Source organism: Passer domesticus, chromosome 21, assembly GCF_036417665.1.
Source record: "Passer domesticus isolate bPasDom1 chromosome 21, bPasDom1.hap1, whole genome shotgun sequence".
Taxonomy (NCBI): domain Eukaryota; kingdom Metazoa; phylum Chordata; class Aves; order Passeriformes; family Passeridae; genus Passer; species Passer domesticus.
In genome coordinates, this window is record NC_087494.1 from 374,548 (window position 1) to 389,686 (window position 15,139).

Consider the following 15,139-nt stretch of genomic DNA (forward strand, 5'->3'; position numbering starts at 1 on the left):
GTTCCAGTTTATCCGGATGTTTCTGGACCGTTCCGGTTATCCGGATGTTTCCGGAACGTTCCGTGTTCAGGGGCAGCGCACGGAGCCTGGAGAAGCAGCCCCGCTTTTCCACTTTGCCGTAAATCCCGAGGTTTTGGCCTGCAGACCCTCCCGTCCTGCCCCACTGTTCCCAGGGGCGCTGTCACCCCGAAGGGCTGAGGTGGCGGGAGGGGACACCCAGAGGGGACACTGGGGACACCCAGAGGTGGCACCGGTGACATTCAGGATCTGGGTGCAGCTGGCACCGCTTCCCCTGGAGGAGCCCCGGGAACGGGAATGGGATCAGGAATGGGGTCGGGAATGGGAATGGGAATGGGAATGGGAATGGGATTGGGGTTGGGAATGGGACCAGGAATGGGACCAGGAGGTGGAATAGGATTGGGATTGGGAATGAGAACGGGAATGGGATTGGGGTCGGGAATGGGAATGGGGAAGGGAGCAGGAAAAGGAGCAGGGAAGGGACCGGGAAGGGACCGGGAAGGAGCCGTCGGAGCTGCGGGAGGTTCCCGGGATTTCCTCTCGGGAAAAGCCGGGAATTGGCTCCGGTTCCGCGGGAGGGGCCGGGGAAGCTGTGCCCCCCTGGGACCGAGCCTCCTCCTCCTCCTCCTCCTCCTCCTCCTCCTCCTTCCTCCCATGAGGGGTTTGGGGTCAGGGGACAAAATTCCCACCCGGCCCAGAGGAAAATCCCGGGATCCCAAAGCTCTGGGACAGTCTAGAGAGCGGATTTTCCAGGCAGGGAAGTTTGGGGACATCCCAAAATCCGGTCCCAGTCCCAATCCCAGTCCCAGTCCCAATCCCAATCCCAGTCCCAATCCCAGTCCCAGTCCCAATCCCAGTCCCAATCCCAGTCCCAATCCCAATCCCAGTCCCAATCCCAATCCCAGTCCCAATCCCAGTCCCAGTCCCAGTCCCAATCCCAATCCCAGTCCCAGTCTTTTTTCCGGGAAAAAAGACCCAAAAAGGGAAAAGTGGGATAATCTTCCCACCTGTTTGCTTTTAAATGGGGGGGGTGGTGGGATTTTGGGAAAATAAAAGGAGGAAAAAAGGGAAAAGAGGGAAAAGAGGGGAAAAAAGTGGAAAAGAAGGGGGAAAAGGGAAAAAAAGGAAAAGGGAGAAAAAAGGAAAAAGAGGAAAACGCCCCTCACTTGTCAGGTTATAAATTGGGTGGGCGGGGGGATTTGGGGAAAAAAAGGGAAAGTGGGGAAAGCCCCTCACCTGTTCGCTTTTAAATCGCTTTGGGTTTTTTTTTTTTTTCCTAAAAAAATGAGAAAAAAAATTTCCCAGGATGGGGAAAAAGCCTGGCGGGCCGGGGAGAGGCTGCGGAGCAGCTGGAAATGCCATAAATCCCGCGGGTGTCGGGCGGGCACCGCCGGCCCCATAAATATCCCCGGGAGGGGACAAAGCCCCCATTGAGCCCCGGCAGCTGCGGGACGGCCGCGGGTCAAGGGCACCGCGGGCCCGGCCCGGGGCTTGCTCCCCTTTTCTACTCCGAAAAATCGGGATTTTAGCCCCTCGTGCTGGGGGAAAAATTTGTTATTTGGGGGTTTTATTGTTTAGGGGTTTAGGGAGATGGGGTGGGGTGAAGGGGAAACTGAGGCACGGGGATTGCGGCCAAAATGGCTTTTACATTTATTTTATTTTATTTTATTTTATTTCATTTTATTTTATTTTATTTTATTTTATTTTATTTTATTTTATTATTTTATTTTATTATTATTTTATTTTATTTTATTTTATTTTATTTTATTTTTTTATTTCATTTTAATATTTTATTTTTAAATGTATGTTATTTATTTTTATTATATTTATATTTATTTTAATTTTATTTAATTATTTTATATTATGTACTTATTCTATTGTATTTCATTTATGTATTCATTTCATTTATTTATTTATATTTAATATTTTGTTTCCTTATTGTATTGTATTTTATTTATCTATTAATTTTATTTATTTATTTTAAATATTTATTTTTGCATTTATTTATTTATTTTAAATATTTTAAATTTAGGTACTTATTTATTTATTTTAAATTTATTTATTTATTTATGCATTTACATTTTAAATTTATTCAACACCAAGTCAAATTCAATTTAAGGCTTGGCTCTGCCCTGTGCCCCCCCCAGATTCTCCAGTCCCAGCTTTTTTTTTTTTTTGGTGTAAAATTGGAAACTTTCCTGCCCCAAAACCTTGGGGTTTTTGTGTTTTGCATCCTGATTCCCACGAAGAGCCAGGAAACTCCTGGAGAACCTTCCAGAAAACTCCACCTCCTTTAATTCTGGGAATTTTGGAGCCTCCCAGCCTGGATTTACCTGAGCAGCCAGCGAAGCTTCCCCTGGAAAAAAGGAAAAAGATAATTCTGGGCTATCCCAAAAAAACCCCGGGGATTTTCCCAAAAAATGGGATAATCCCTAATAATGGGATTTTTTGGGAGATAATCCCGAAAAAATCGGCATTTCCAGGGTTCCAGGCGGCTTTAAAGGCTCCAAATGAGGCGATTTTCCAGATTTTTCTCATTTCCAGGTGTCAAAAACCCGAGGAAAAGAGGGAAAATCCCAATTAAAATTAATTTTTTTTAGTTTCAAAAATAAAAATGAAACCCCCAGGTCCTCTGAACTCCAGGAAGTGCCCAAGAATTGGGTGGAATTCTCCTTTTTTTCCCGTTTTTAATGGATAAAATTCCACGTGGAATGGCTGAGCACCCGCGGATTGGAAATTCCCTTTATTCACCCCAAATTTCTCTCATTAATGGCATTTTATGGGCGATTCTTGGGAAGTTCTTGTGGAATTTTGAGTTTCTCATTATTTTTTTTCTTTTTTTGGGGGGATTTTTTGGGGGGCAATTCTTGGAAACTTTTTTTGGGAATTATTTGTGGAATTTTTTGTTCCCAGCTTTGGGAGCAGAGATTTTTTTTCCTCGTTATTTTTGGGGAGATTTTTTCCCTCCTCCTCCCCGGCTGCTGGCAGAGGTGGAATTAATCCCTATGGAAATTTATTTAAATGAATTCCCGCCTGGACACTCAAGCTGTTCCCAGCCTGGCGAGGGGGGAGGGCGCGGGGACCCCCGGGATCCCAAATCCCCCTCCCCCTTTCCTGGGGTTTTTCCCTGCTGGAATTGCCGAGTTCTGCCCCAAATCCGCGATTTTCCCCAGGGGCTCTTGGAGAGCAGCGAGGTTCCAGCGGCTCTGGAAAATTAAATTTTTTGGGGGTTGGTTTTGCCCCAAAAAATCCTCGAGTTTTGGTTGTTCCATGAGGGGAATATTGAGCATTTCCAGAAATGAGAAATCCTGGTTTTCCTGCCCGAAATTCCCGGCTTTATTTGTTGGAATTGCCCTGAAACGGATCCAGTTTTCCCAAATTAAACAGATCCAAATTAAACAGATCCAAATTAAACAGATCCAAATTAAACAGATCCAGCTTTCCCAAATTAATTCTCCCAAATTTTCCCAACTCAAACAGATCCAGCTCTTCCTGTTCCTGTTGGGATGGGACAGAGATTTCCTTGGGATCGCGGAGACAGAGTGAGCACCAAAATCTGGGAATTCTGGGAATTCTGGGAATTCTGGGAATCCTGGGAATCCTGGGAATTCTGGGAATTCTGGGAATCCTGGGAATTCTGGGAATTCTGGGAAATTGGGAATTCTGGGAATCCTGGAAATTCTGGGAATCCTGGGAAATTGGGAATTCTGGGAATCCTGGAAATTCTGGAACCCTGGGAATTCTGGGAATTTGGGAATTCTGAGGATCCTGGAATCCTGGGGATTTGGGAATTCTGGGGATTTGGGAATTCTGGGAATTCTGGCAATTTGAGGATTCTGGGAATTCTGGAATCCTGGGGATTTGGGAATTCTGGAATTCTGGAATCCTGGGAATCCCCGGGGGCATCCTCGGGGCGTCCGGAGCCTCCCCTGGACCCGAATCCCGAAATCCCGGGAATCAGAGCTGGGGGAACCAGCAGCGACCCCAAAACCAACTAAAGCCCAGTTAATTATCCCAAGTAATTAATTAATGAGGGAATTTGGGCTCGGGCTGGGCGGGGCTGGGTGAGGGAGGGGCTGGAACAACGTGGGGCAGTGTGGGAGACTGGAACTGGGAATGAACTGGGAACTGGGAATTGGGAACTGGGAATTGGGAACTGGGAGCAGGGACATTCCTGGGGGCTGCAGGTGACACTGGCTCTGTCCCTCCCTGTCCCTCCCCAGGACGCTCTCGGTGACCGCCCCCCCCGGGGCCCCCCCCGGGCCGGGGGCAGTGACAAGGACGTGAGCGCAGCGCTGCCACCGCCCGGCCCCGGGACCCCGCCCGAGGACGGTGAGGAATTCCTGGCAGTGCAATTGTCACCTGTCCCTTCCCCTGTCCCAAGGTGTCACCTGCCCCTTCCCCCTGTCCCAAGGTGCCACTTGCCCCTTTCCTTTCTGTCCCAAAAAATGGGGTTTTCCTCTCCCAGCTCTGCAGAGGGAGGTGTGGGGGGGTCCGGATGGCCCAGAGGGGACAATTGCTGTCCCTTTGGGGCTGAAGGGTGGGGACGGGGACAGGGACAGGGATGTCCCACCTGAGCCTCAATCCCTTCTCCTCTCCTCATTCCCAGCCTGGACCTGGGGGCTGGCTCAGATCCCTCTTCCTTTGGGGTCACCCTGATGGGGACAGGCTGGGGACAGGCTGGGGACACGGGGGACAGGCTGGGGACAGGCTGGGGACAGGTGGGATGGACTGGGGACAGGTTTGGGACAGGTTTGGGACAGGTTGGGGACAGGGCCAGGTTGCCCCAGCCCCACCAGGCCCCCCCCGAGCCCCATTCCCGCCCCACAATTCCCATTTTCTCCATCTTTTAACCCAATTTCGAGGCAATCCCGCAGCTCCAGCAGGCGGATCGCGGTGACTCCAGCTCTGTCCCCCCACAGGGGACACCTCTAAAATGCCACCAAACCTTTCAGTGCCACAAGAGCCAGGACAAACCTCAGCAGGGACATCCCCAAAACCCCCTCCCAAATACTGAGCCATGCATTAAATTAAGGCTGAGGGGAAAAAAATGTAAAAAAAATGAAAACTGAAATCAATAAAATCGATAAAAGGAGGGAGAAGGCGGCACGTCGGAGGGGAAGCGTGGCAGTTTGTTATGCTAACCGAGGGGGGGCTCCGCTCGGGGGGACGAGCCGGAGAGGTCTGAAGAGCAAGGAGTTCACAGGCCCTCTCCCTTTGTCATGCTAAAAGTGCAACACACAAAATATACACAGGCAGCTGCTCGATGGAGCGTGAAATACGGGAGATTTCTCCGCCGGCCCCGGGTAATGCGATGCAGCCGCGGGACAATGCCCGGCCGCCGCCTTTGTGCGCCGCGGGAAACTTGGATTTTATTTCATTTTTCTCTTTTTTAGGGGGCTGGGACAAGCGGCCGGAGCGAGGGACGGAGGCGGGGAGCGCCCCGGTGCCGGGCTGGAGCCGGCCCAGCCCCGCTGGGGGGGAGATGTCGCCCCCGGGGCGGTTTTGGGGACGTTTGGGGACATTCGGGGTCCCGCGGCGGGCGCTGCCTTTGCTGATGCTAATGGGGAGCGGTGTAAAATCAGCGCTCAAAGGCGCCTTTGTGTCCCCGGGGGGCTCCGAGCATCCATCTTCCGCCTCCCCTCGGGGGTCTGAGCTGAAAGCAGCGTCCCGGGGGCTCCCAGGGACCGAGCTGCCGCTGCGGGCAGCGCCCGTGTCCAACCCGGCGGGTTTGGGGGGTTTTGGGCGGTTTTGGGCGGTTTTGGGGGGCTCAGGGCATGCAGGCAGCGGAGGTGATGGAGCAGGAGGCTTCCCCGGGCTGCGGCATTTTGGGGGAATTTGGGGCGTTTCTGGCACCGCATCCCAGCGGAGGAGGCGCTGCTGAGGGCGGCACAGCGGGGGATGCCAGGGGAGGGGTTTTGGGGGGCGCACCCCCAGAGCCGGGTACCCCGAGCCCTCGGGGGATGCTCCGGGCGCGGGCGGAAGCGACATCTAGCGGGAAGCGCATCCCGTCGCCAGGGAGATCGATTTCCATGGCAACGCCGGGGAGCGGCGCCGCTGGACCAGGGGCACCCCGGACCCGGCACGGGCCGGGGGTCCCGGCACTGGGGAGTGGGAGATCAAACTGGGATGTGGGTGATCAAACTGGGATTTGAATGATCAAACTGGATGTTGGGTCCTGGCACTGGGATGTGGGTGGTGGAACTGAGATTCCGTTCTATTCCTCATCGTGCTGCTCTGCCTTGGTTGGTAATAAATTAAATTAATTTCCCCGGGTCGAGTCTGGTTTGTACGGGTCAGCTGAGGAGCGCAGGAGCTGCTTCGGTGCCTGTCTGGTGTTAGCCCAGGGCGGGGATGAGAGAAGACACACGGATATGATTTATCACCGATATTATCGACACTATCGATATCCCGAGTGGGCTCGGCCCCGCCGGGACTCGAACCCGGGCCCCGCCGCTCCCGGGAGGCCGCGCCCGCGGAACCGCGTGCCGCGCAGAGCCCGCCCCCTCCCAAAACCGCCCTGTCATTGGTCAATGATATGCCAATCAAAAGGAACGCAGTCTCGGATTGGTTGACATGAGGGGCGTGCCCGAGGGGGCGGGGTCGCGGTCGGGCTTCCTGCGGGCGCCTTTGCGCTGACCCCCGGCATGGTGGGCACGGGCCGGGCCGGGAGGGACCGGGAATGGACCCTGGGGGGACCGGGATGGACCGGGATGGATCGGGATGGACCCTGGGGGGACCGGGATGGACCGGGGATGGACCGGGAAGGGACCGGGAGTTCTGAGCGGGGGATGCGTGGCCAGGCTGCCCGGGGGGGTCCCAGCGGGTCCGTGCCCGGGGGTCCCGGGGTGACCGTGGCCAGGGGTCCCTGCCCGGGGTCCCACCCGGCCGGGGGTCCCTGCAGCGCCCCCCCGGTTCCCGAGGGTCCCTCCCCGGTGGCTTCCCAGGGGATGTCCCCAGCAGGGACAGAGCAGGGCACAGCCCCATGGCCGGCTCTGCGGGGCTGTCCCCGGCTGTCCCCAGCCCCGGTGACCCCGGGTGTCCCCAGCACGGCCGGCTCTGCGGGGCTGTCCCCGGCCCCGGTGACGCCGCTGCCCCCAGCACGGCCGGCTCTGCGGGGCTGTCCCCGGCTGTCCCCAGCCCCGGTGACCCCCGGCTGTCCCGCAGGCGGTGATGGGGGTGCAGCTGGTGGTCACCCTGCTGGCCGCCACGCTGCTGCACAGGCTGGCCCCGCGCTGCTCCTTCGCCCGCTGGCTGCTCTGCAATGGCAGGTACGGCCCTGGCCCCGGCCCCGCGCTGCTGGGGACACGCCAGCTGCTGCCACCCCCTGTCCCCCAGCCTGTACAGGTACAAGCACCCCACGGACGAGCAGCTCTGCGCCCTGGCCGGGAAGCAGCGCCCCAAGGGCAGGAGGGACAGGTCGGTGTCACCGGGGGCTGGGGCTGGGGACAGCGGGGGCCACCCAGCCCCTGGGTGACAGCCACCCCGGGTGACAGCCACCCCGGGTGACAGCCAGCCCCTGGGTGACAGCCACCCCGGGTGACAGCCACCCCGGGTGACAGCCACCCCGGGTGACAGCCAGCCCCTGGGTGACAGCCACCCCGGGTGACAGCCACCCCGGGTGACAGCCAGCCCCTGGGTGACAGCCACCCCGGGTGACAGCCAGCCCTGGGCTTGCCCGCAGGAGGGCCGGCGGGGCGGCAGAGGACAAGCCCCTGTCGGTGCCCCGCGACATCGACCTGCAGCTGGACACCAGCCCCATCACGGCCGTGGACGCGCTGGGTGAGCAACGGGGAGCGGGGAGTGCCTGGTGAGGGGATGGACACGGGCCAGTGTGGGACAGACATGGGACAGTGTGGGACAGACACGGGGACAGTTTGGGGACAGACATGGGGACAGTGTGGGGATGGACACGGGCCAGTGTGGGACAGACACGGGGACAGTGTGGGACAGATATGGGCCAGTGTGGGGACAGACATGAGCCCGGTGTGGGGACAGGCATGTCCCCAGCGTGGTGGTGTGTCCCCAGCACAGTGACACGTCCCCAGCGTGGTGGCAGGCCTGTCCCCAGCACAGTGGCGTGTCCCCAGCATGGTGACAGGCCTGTCCCCAGCGCGGTGACGCGTCCCACGCCCGCAGTGCTGCGCTATTTCCTGGAGTACCAGTGGTTCGTGGATTTCTCCGTCTACGCGGGCGCCGTGTACGTGTTCAGCGAGGGCTACTCCTGCCTGGCCAGCCCGGCCCGCGAGGGCAACCTGGGCGTGCTCTGGTGCCTGCTCACCGTGCTCTTCTGCGTGTATCCTGCCCTCGGGGGGCACCAACGGGGCCCCCACCCTTGTTTGCCCTCCCTGCCCAGGCCCAAAGCTGAATTTTGTGGGTTATTCCTGAGCTCTGCAGGTTTTCCCTCTCATCCAAGGTGTAAAGCTGAATTCTGTAGATTATTTCTGAGCTCTGCAGGTTTTCCCTCCCTGCTGAGTTTCTGGGGTCATTCCCGAGCTCTGGGGGCTCCCCGCAGAGCAGCTGGTGGTGGCCTCGTGGCGATGCCCGGGGCTGAGCCGGGCGCGGGGGTCCCCTGGTGTCCCCCAACGTTTCCTTGACGGCCGTCCCACCCCCAGGAAGGTTTTCCTGACGGTGATGCGTCACTATTTCCGCTCGGAGGAGGGCGGGGAGCGCTCCGTGTGCCTCACGGCCGCCTTCCTCTTCCTCCTGCTGGCCATGCTGGCCCTGCTGGTCCGCGAGGACTTCCTGGAGTTCGGCCTCGAGGCCGGTGGGTGCCGGGAGGGGACCCGGGCAGGGGGTCACAGCGCTCCGGGGGTCACGCCGGGGGTCACTCCTCACCCCTGGGGTCACTCCCAGGGGTCACTCCTCACTCCTGGGTCACTCATTGGTCACTCCTCACTCATTGGTCACTCCTCACTCTTTGGTCACTCCCAGGGGTCACTCCTCACTCCTGGGTCACTCATTGGTCACTCCTCACTCTTTGGTCACTCCCAGGGGTCACTCCTCACCCCTGGGGTCACTCCTCACTCCTGGGGGTCACTCCCCTCTGCCATTGGCCACTCCCCTGTGGTCACTCCCTAGTGGTCACTCCCCTGGTCACTCCCTTGGTCACTCCATGGTCACTCCATGGTCACTCCCCAGTCATTCTGTGGTCACTCTGGTCACTCTGTGGTCACTCTGTGGTCACTCCATGGTCACTCCATGGTCACTCCATGGTCACTCTGGTCACTCTGGTCACTCCGGTCACTCCCGCAGGGCTGGCCGGAGTCTCCTCTAACCTGGAGCCCATCCTGAAGCCACGGGGCTGGGAGTGGACGTGAGTTGGTTCTGGGGGGGCCAAACCCCTTTCTGGGGAGGTTTTGGGGGCGGGGGCGGGGCCGGTGGCCGCAGCCGCGCTGTCCCCTGTGCCCTGTGCCCTGTCCCCAGGCTGCCGCTGGCCAGGCTGGCCTTCAAGCTGGGGCTGGTGGCCCTGGGCTCCCTGCTGGGCGCCTGCCTGACCTTCCCGGGGCTGCGCCTGGCTCAGACACACCTGGACGCCCTGAGCATGGCGGCTGGCAAGCCCCTGACACGGTGGGGACGGCGGGGACAGCGGGGGACAGCGGGGGACAGCGGGGGGACAGCCGGGGGGGGACAGCGGGGGACAATGGGGGGGGGACAGCGGGGGGGGACAGCGGGGGACAATGGGGGGGGACAGCGGGGGACAATGGGGGGGGACAGCGGGGGGGACAGCGGGGACAGCCGAGGGGGACAGCAGGGACAGCCGGGGGGGACAGCGGGGGACAGCGGGGACACAATGGGGGGACAGCGGGGGGGGACAGTGGGGGGGGACACCTGGGGACAGCGGGGAGGACAGTGGGGGGCAGCTGGGGGACAGCAGGGGATACCTGGGGAGGGAGGATGGGAGGGAGGTTGGGGTGCCAGGACCCCCCCAGCTCTGGGGGAGGTTTGGGGTGGGAGGGGAGGGGTCTGGGGTCTCTGGGGTCTCTCTGGGGTCCCTGGGGTGGGTGACAGTCCCTTCCAGGGCCCTGCTGCACGTGGGCTTCGTGGCTCCCGTGCTGGTGGTGCTGCTCTGGGTCCGGCCGCTGTCCCGGGATTTCCTGCTGCGGGCCTCCGCTGGGCAAGCAGACCGTGCAGATGTGAGGGCACAGCTGGCGACATCCCCCGTGACCCCCCGTGACCCCCGTGACCCCTGTGACCCCCGTGACGGTGTCCCCACAGTAACCCCTCGTAACACCCAGTGTCCCCCAGTAGCTCCTCAGTGTCCCCTGTGACCCCTGTGGATCAGGGGTTCCTGTCCCCAGCCGTGTCCCCAGCCCTGTCCCTGTCCCCAGCCCGGTGCCATCCCCGTGTCCCTGTCCCCAGCCGTGTCCCCAGCCCGGTGCCATCCCCCGTGTCCCCTGTCCCCAGCCCTGTCCCCATCCCCGTGTCCCCAGCCGTGTCCCCAGCCCGGTGCCATCCCCCGTGTCCCCTGTCCCTGTCCCTGTCCCCAGCCCGGTGCCATCCCCGTGTCCCTGTCCCAGCCTGTCGGACGCGTCCTTTGACACGCTGCGCCTCTGGGCCGTGGTGGCGCTGTCGCTGCTGCGGCTGCTGGGGACGCGCCACCACCTGCAGGCGTACCTGGGGCTGGCCGAGCGCTGGGTGCGCCGCATGCGGCGCCAGGCGGGGCGGATCCCGGCCCGCGACATCCAGCGGCAGGTGGGGAACGGGAACGGGAACGGGGAACGGGATGGGGACGGGGAATGGGAACGGGGACGGGGATGGGGGATGGGGAATGGGGAATGGGAACGGGAACGGGAATGGGGACGGGGATGGGGATGGGGATGGGGAATGGGGAAGGGGAATGGGGAATGGGGATGGGGATGGGGATGGGAATGGGAATGGGGATGGGAATGGGATCGGGAATGGGAATGGGAATGAGAATGGGGATGGGAACAGGATCGAGATCAAGACCATCAGGACCAGGATCAGGAATGGGAATGGGGTCAGGATCACGGTCAGAGTTGGGACCAGGACCGGGATGGGGGTCAGGGCTGGGATCGGGATCGGGATTGGGGCATGGCTCCCGGGATTTGCGCTGACGATTCCCAGAATTCCCGCTGCCGTTCCCGGGCTCCCGCAGATCTCCAGGATTTACTGCTACGTGTCCGTGGTGAGCCTGCAGTACCTGGGGCCCGTGATCCTCACGCTGCACTGCACGCTGCTGCTCAAGACGCTGGGTGAGGAGGGGCTGCTCGGGGGCTGCGGGGTCAGCACGAGGGCCCCAGGACCCGAACGGCCCCGGCTGGCACAGCCCAGCCCGGGATGTCCCTGCTTCTGTCCCTGTTCTGTCCCTGCTTCTGTTCTGGTTTGCAGTGGGGACACACTCGGTGCTGGGACTGTGCCCCCAGCAGGGCTGGGCCACGGGGACACACCAGAGCTGTCCCCCTGGGTCCCTCAGAGCCCCCAGAGCTGTCCCTTGTCCCTCAGAGCCCCCAGAGCTGTCCCTTGTCCCTCAGAGCCCCCCAAATCCTGTCCCCTGTGTCCCTCAGAGCCCCCAGAGCTGTCCCTTGTCCCTCAGAGCCCCCAGAGCTGTCCCCTGTGTCCCTCAGAGCCCCCAGACCTGTCCCCTGTGTCCCTCAGAGCCCCCAGAGCTGTCCCTTGTCCCCTCAGAGCCCCCAGAGCTGTCCCCTGTGTCCCTCAGAGCCCCCAGAGCTGTCCCTTGTCCCTCAGAGCCCCCAGAGCTGTCCCCCGTGTCCCTCAGAGCCCCCAGAGCTGTCCCCTGTGTCCCACAGAGACCCCCCAGAGCTGTCCCTTGTCCCTCAGAGCCCCCAGAGCTGTCCCTTGTCCCTCAGAGCCCCCAGAGCTGTCCCCTCGTGTCCCGCAGGTCACCTCTCCTGGGGGCTGTACCCCGCGTCCCCCGCCGTGTCCCCAGCAGCGCCGGTGGCCCCGCCACGCCCCGAGGGGGGACGGGGACCGGGACGTGCAGGTGGTGGTGCAGGAGATCTCGGGGGGTCCTGGGCTGCATCTTCACCCCCCCCCTTCTTCCGAGGACTCTTCTCCTTCCTCACCTGGTGGGTGGCCGCCTGCCAGGTTGTCACCAGCCTCTTCGGCCTCTACTTCCACCAGTACCTGGCAGCGTCCTGACTGGGAGGACTGGGAGGGACTGGGAGGATTAGAGGGACTGGGTGCTGCTGCCTTGCCTGCTTGTGCCACTTTGAGGACACACGTTGGTGCCACCAGGACGGGTTTTGTGTCACCGCTGTGCCTGCCCCCCGTGGGGACACTCCAGTGCTGCCTTTTCCTGGAGGGCAGCAGCTCCTGCCGTGCTGGGGACACGCTGGGGGACATCCAGGAGTGGCAGCTGGAGTGGCCAGCAGAGATTTCGGGGGTGCTCTCAGCTGAGGCTGAGGGGTTTTTGTGGGGTCTCTGCACCCCGTGCTCCGTGTGACCCCTCAGGCCCAGCAGCCTCGGGGCTGGCTGCTCCACAATAAACCAGTGGACACCAGTGTTGTCGTCACCCAGAAGCTGCTCTCGGTGTCCCCCAACCCCACTGAGCAGGTGTCACAGTGCTGCTTGAAGCACCACCTCGGCAGGAGCAGACCTCAGCTCACCTGGCCCTGTCCCTGGGGCCACCCAGGCTGGTGGCACTGGGTGGGGGACAGGGCCGGGGTCCCTTTGCTGTCCCTGGGGCCACCCAGGCTGGTGAGCACTGGGGTGGGGACAGGGCTGGGGTCCCTTTGCTGTCCCTGGGGTCACCTGGGGCTGGTGGCACTGGGTGGGGACAGGGGCCGGGGTCCCTTTGCTGTCCCTGGGGTCACCTGGGGCTGGTGGCACTGGGTGGGGGACAGGGGCCGGGGTCCCTGTCCCTGGGGTCACCTGGGGCTGGTGGCACTGGGGTGGGGACAGGGGGTCCCCGGGGTGGCTGCAGCTGTGTCAGACGGGATTAGCAGCTCCTCTGGTCCTGTTTCATTGCCCTGTAATGGTCTCGATTCCCTCCGGCCGAGCCCCGGGAGCAGCAGCAGCGCCGGGCTGGGGTTAACTGGGCTAATCCAGCTCCTCCTCCTCCTCCTCCTCCTCCTCCTCCTCCTCCTCCTCCTCCTCCTCCTCCTCCTGCTGCTGCTGCTGCTGCTGCTGCTGCTGCTTCCCGGGAATCCTCGCCGTGGATGTTTGAAGGGAAAAATAAGAAAAAAAGAGGGGAAATTCCCATTTTGCAAGTGGGGAATCCAAAGCCCAGCCCAGGGGGAAATGGGGAGCACAAAGCCCAGCTCAGAGGGGAGATGGGGAGCCCAAAGCCCAGCCCGGCCCAGCGGGGATTTTGGGGCGCTGCCCCCCAGCAGGTTTGGGGTGCAGGGCTGTCCCCAGCAGGGTTTGGGGTCCTGCAGGATTTGGGGCGCGGTGCAGGGCTGTCCCCGCAGGGTTTGGGGCGCGGTGCGGGGGTCCCGCAGGGTTTGGGGTTTGGGGTCCCGCAGGGTTTGGGGTTGGGGGTCCCGCAGGGTTTGGGGTTGGGGTCCCGCAGGGTTTGGGGTGCGGTGCAGGGGCTGTCCCCGCAGGGTTTGGGGCGCGGTGCGGGGGTCCCGCAGGGTTTGGGGTTTGGGGTCCCGCAGGGTTGGGGGTCCCGCAGGGTTTGGGGTTGGGGTCCCGCGGGGTTTGGGGTTTGGGGTCCCGCGGGGTTTGGGGTCCCGCAGGGTTTGGGGTTGGGTGGTCCCGCAGGGTTTGGGGTTGGGGTCCCGCAGGGTTTGGGGTCCCGCGGGGCTGTCCCGCCGTGGCGCTGCCCTGTCCCTCGGTCGCTGTGGCGTTGCCAGGGCCGGTCGCGGCGGGGGCAGACACGCAGACGGAGCCTCCCGGGGGAGCTGCCCCAGACGGGTGACCCTGCCCGGCGGCGACAGTGACAGATCGAGCAGCGCAGCGCAGACACGGCCCTGCTGGGGCGGGGGGGCTCGGGGGGGCTCGGGGGGGGGCTCCGGGGGCTCGGGGGGCTCGGGGGGCTCCGGGGGCTCAGGGGGCTCGGGGGGCTCGGGGGGGGGGCTCGGGGCTCGGGGGGCTCCGGGGGCTCGGGAGTCCTTTCCCCCCCACTTCATCCCAAATGGGATTCCTGACAAGGAATCCTTTCCCCACCCCTTTTCCACCCCAAATCTGATCCCTGACAGGGAATTTTTCCCACCCCATTTCCACCCCAAATCTGATCCCTGACAAGAAATCCTTTCCCACCCCACTTTATCCCAAATGGGATCCCTGACAGGGTTTGTGAAGGGATGTTTTGAGGGTTTTCTTGAGGGTTTTTCGGGGGGATTCTGAAGGGTTTTTTTGGAGGTTATGAGGGTTTTTTAAAGGGTTTTTTGGAAGGTTATGAGGAGATTTTAGGGAGGGGATGTGAGGGGTTTTTGGGGTTATGAAGGATTTTTTGTGGGTTTTGGGGGGTTAAGAGGGTTTTTTGGGGGGTTTTGAGGGGTTTTTTTGAGCGTTGTGAGGGTTTTTTTGAGGGGGTTTTGAGGCGTTTTTGGGGGGGTTTGAGGGTTTTTCGAGGGGGTTATGAGTGGGGGTTTTTTTGGGTTTTTTTTTGGTTTTTTTTTTTTTTTTTTTTTTTTTTTTTGTTGTTGTTGTTGTTTTGTTTGTTTTTTTCGTGGGTTTTTTTTGGTTTTTTGGGGGGGGGTTGGTGGGGTTTCTTTGTTGTTTTTTTGGGGGTTTTTTTTGTTTTTGTTTTTGTTTTTTGGTTTTTTTTTTTGTTTGTTTGTTTGTTTGTCGCGGGGTTTTTTGTTTGTTTGTTTTTTGGGTTTTTTTGAGGGGTTATAAAGGCTTTTTGGGAGTTAGGAGCGGTTCTCAGTCTGGGAGCCCCGAGCTGGGGGAAGGCTCCAGGCCGTGCCCGAGCCGACAGTGCCACCTGCTGCCACCAGGCTGGGGACAGCGACAACCAGAGCTGCTTCCCTTCCGCTGGGACCCCCCAAATTCCCAGCAAAGCCCTGACCCAAAGCACGACAGGAGAGTTGTGTGGGCAAGGGGGCACAACCCTCAAAAAAACCATAAAAACTTCTATAAATCCCCACCAAAAAAACCCTCAAAAATCCTCACAACCCCTAGAAAAAACCCCTCATAATCCCCTAAAAAAAACCCTCAAAAAACTCCTCATAACGCCCCAAAAATCCCT

At 60.4% G+C, this 15,139-nt stretch overlaps 2 protein-coding genes across 9 annotated transcripts in view; both read left to right on the forward strand.

Moving 5' to 3' along the window:
• MEF2B (myocyte enhancer factor 2B) overlaps positions 1-6,293 on the forward strand; it is a 45,109-nt gene extending 38,816 nt beyond the window's left edge. For 3 of the 8 annotated variants that reach the window (XM_064396564.1, XM_064396569.1, XM_064396565.1), the window contains exons 11-13: positions 3,499-3,560; positions 4,242-4,350; positions 5,415-6,293. The gene's annotated coding sequence lies outside the window, so the exon portion shown is untranslated. Of the gene's footprint in view, positions 1-3,498; positions 3,561-4,241; positions 4,351-4,895; positions 5,286-5,414 lie in introns of those variants that run through there. The other 5 variants (XM_064396566.1, XM_064396567.1, XM_064396568.1 and 2 more) reach the window with 5 other exon arrangements.
• Positions 6,294-6,565: 272 nt separating this feature from the next.
• Positions 6,566-12,586, forward strand: TMEM161A (transmembrane protein 161A). Its single transcript, XM_064396574.1, is given in 13 exon segments — positions 6,566-6,668; positions 7,186-7,289; positions 7,357-7,437; positions 7,703-7,800; positions 8,158-8,314; positions 8,634-8,785; positions 9,274-9,334; positions 9,445-9,588; positions 10,040-10,124; positions 10,126-10,154; positions 10,539-10,713; positions 11,138-11,234; positions 11,882-12,586. Coding segments are annotated over 13 exon segments (1,446 nt in total). The 5' UTR covers positions 6,566-6,665; the 3' UTR covers positions 12,142-12,586.
• The last annotated feature ends 2,553 nt before the right edge of the window (positions 12,587-15,139 follow it).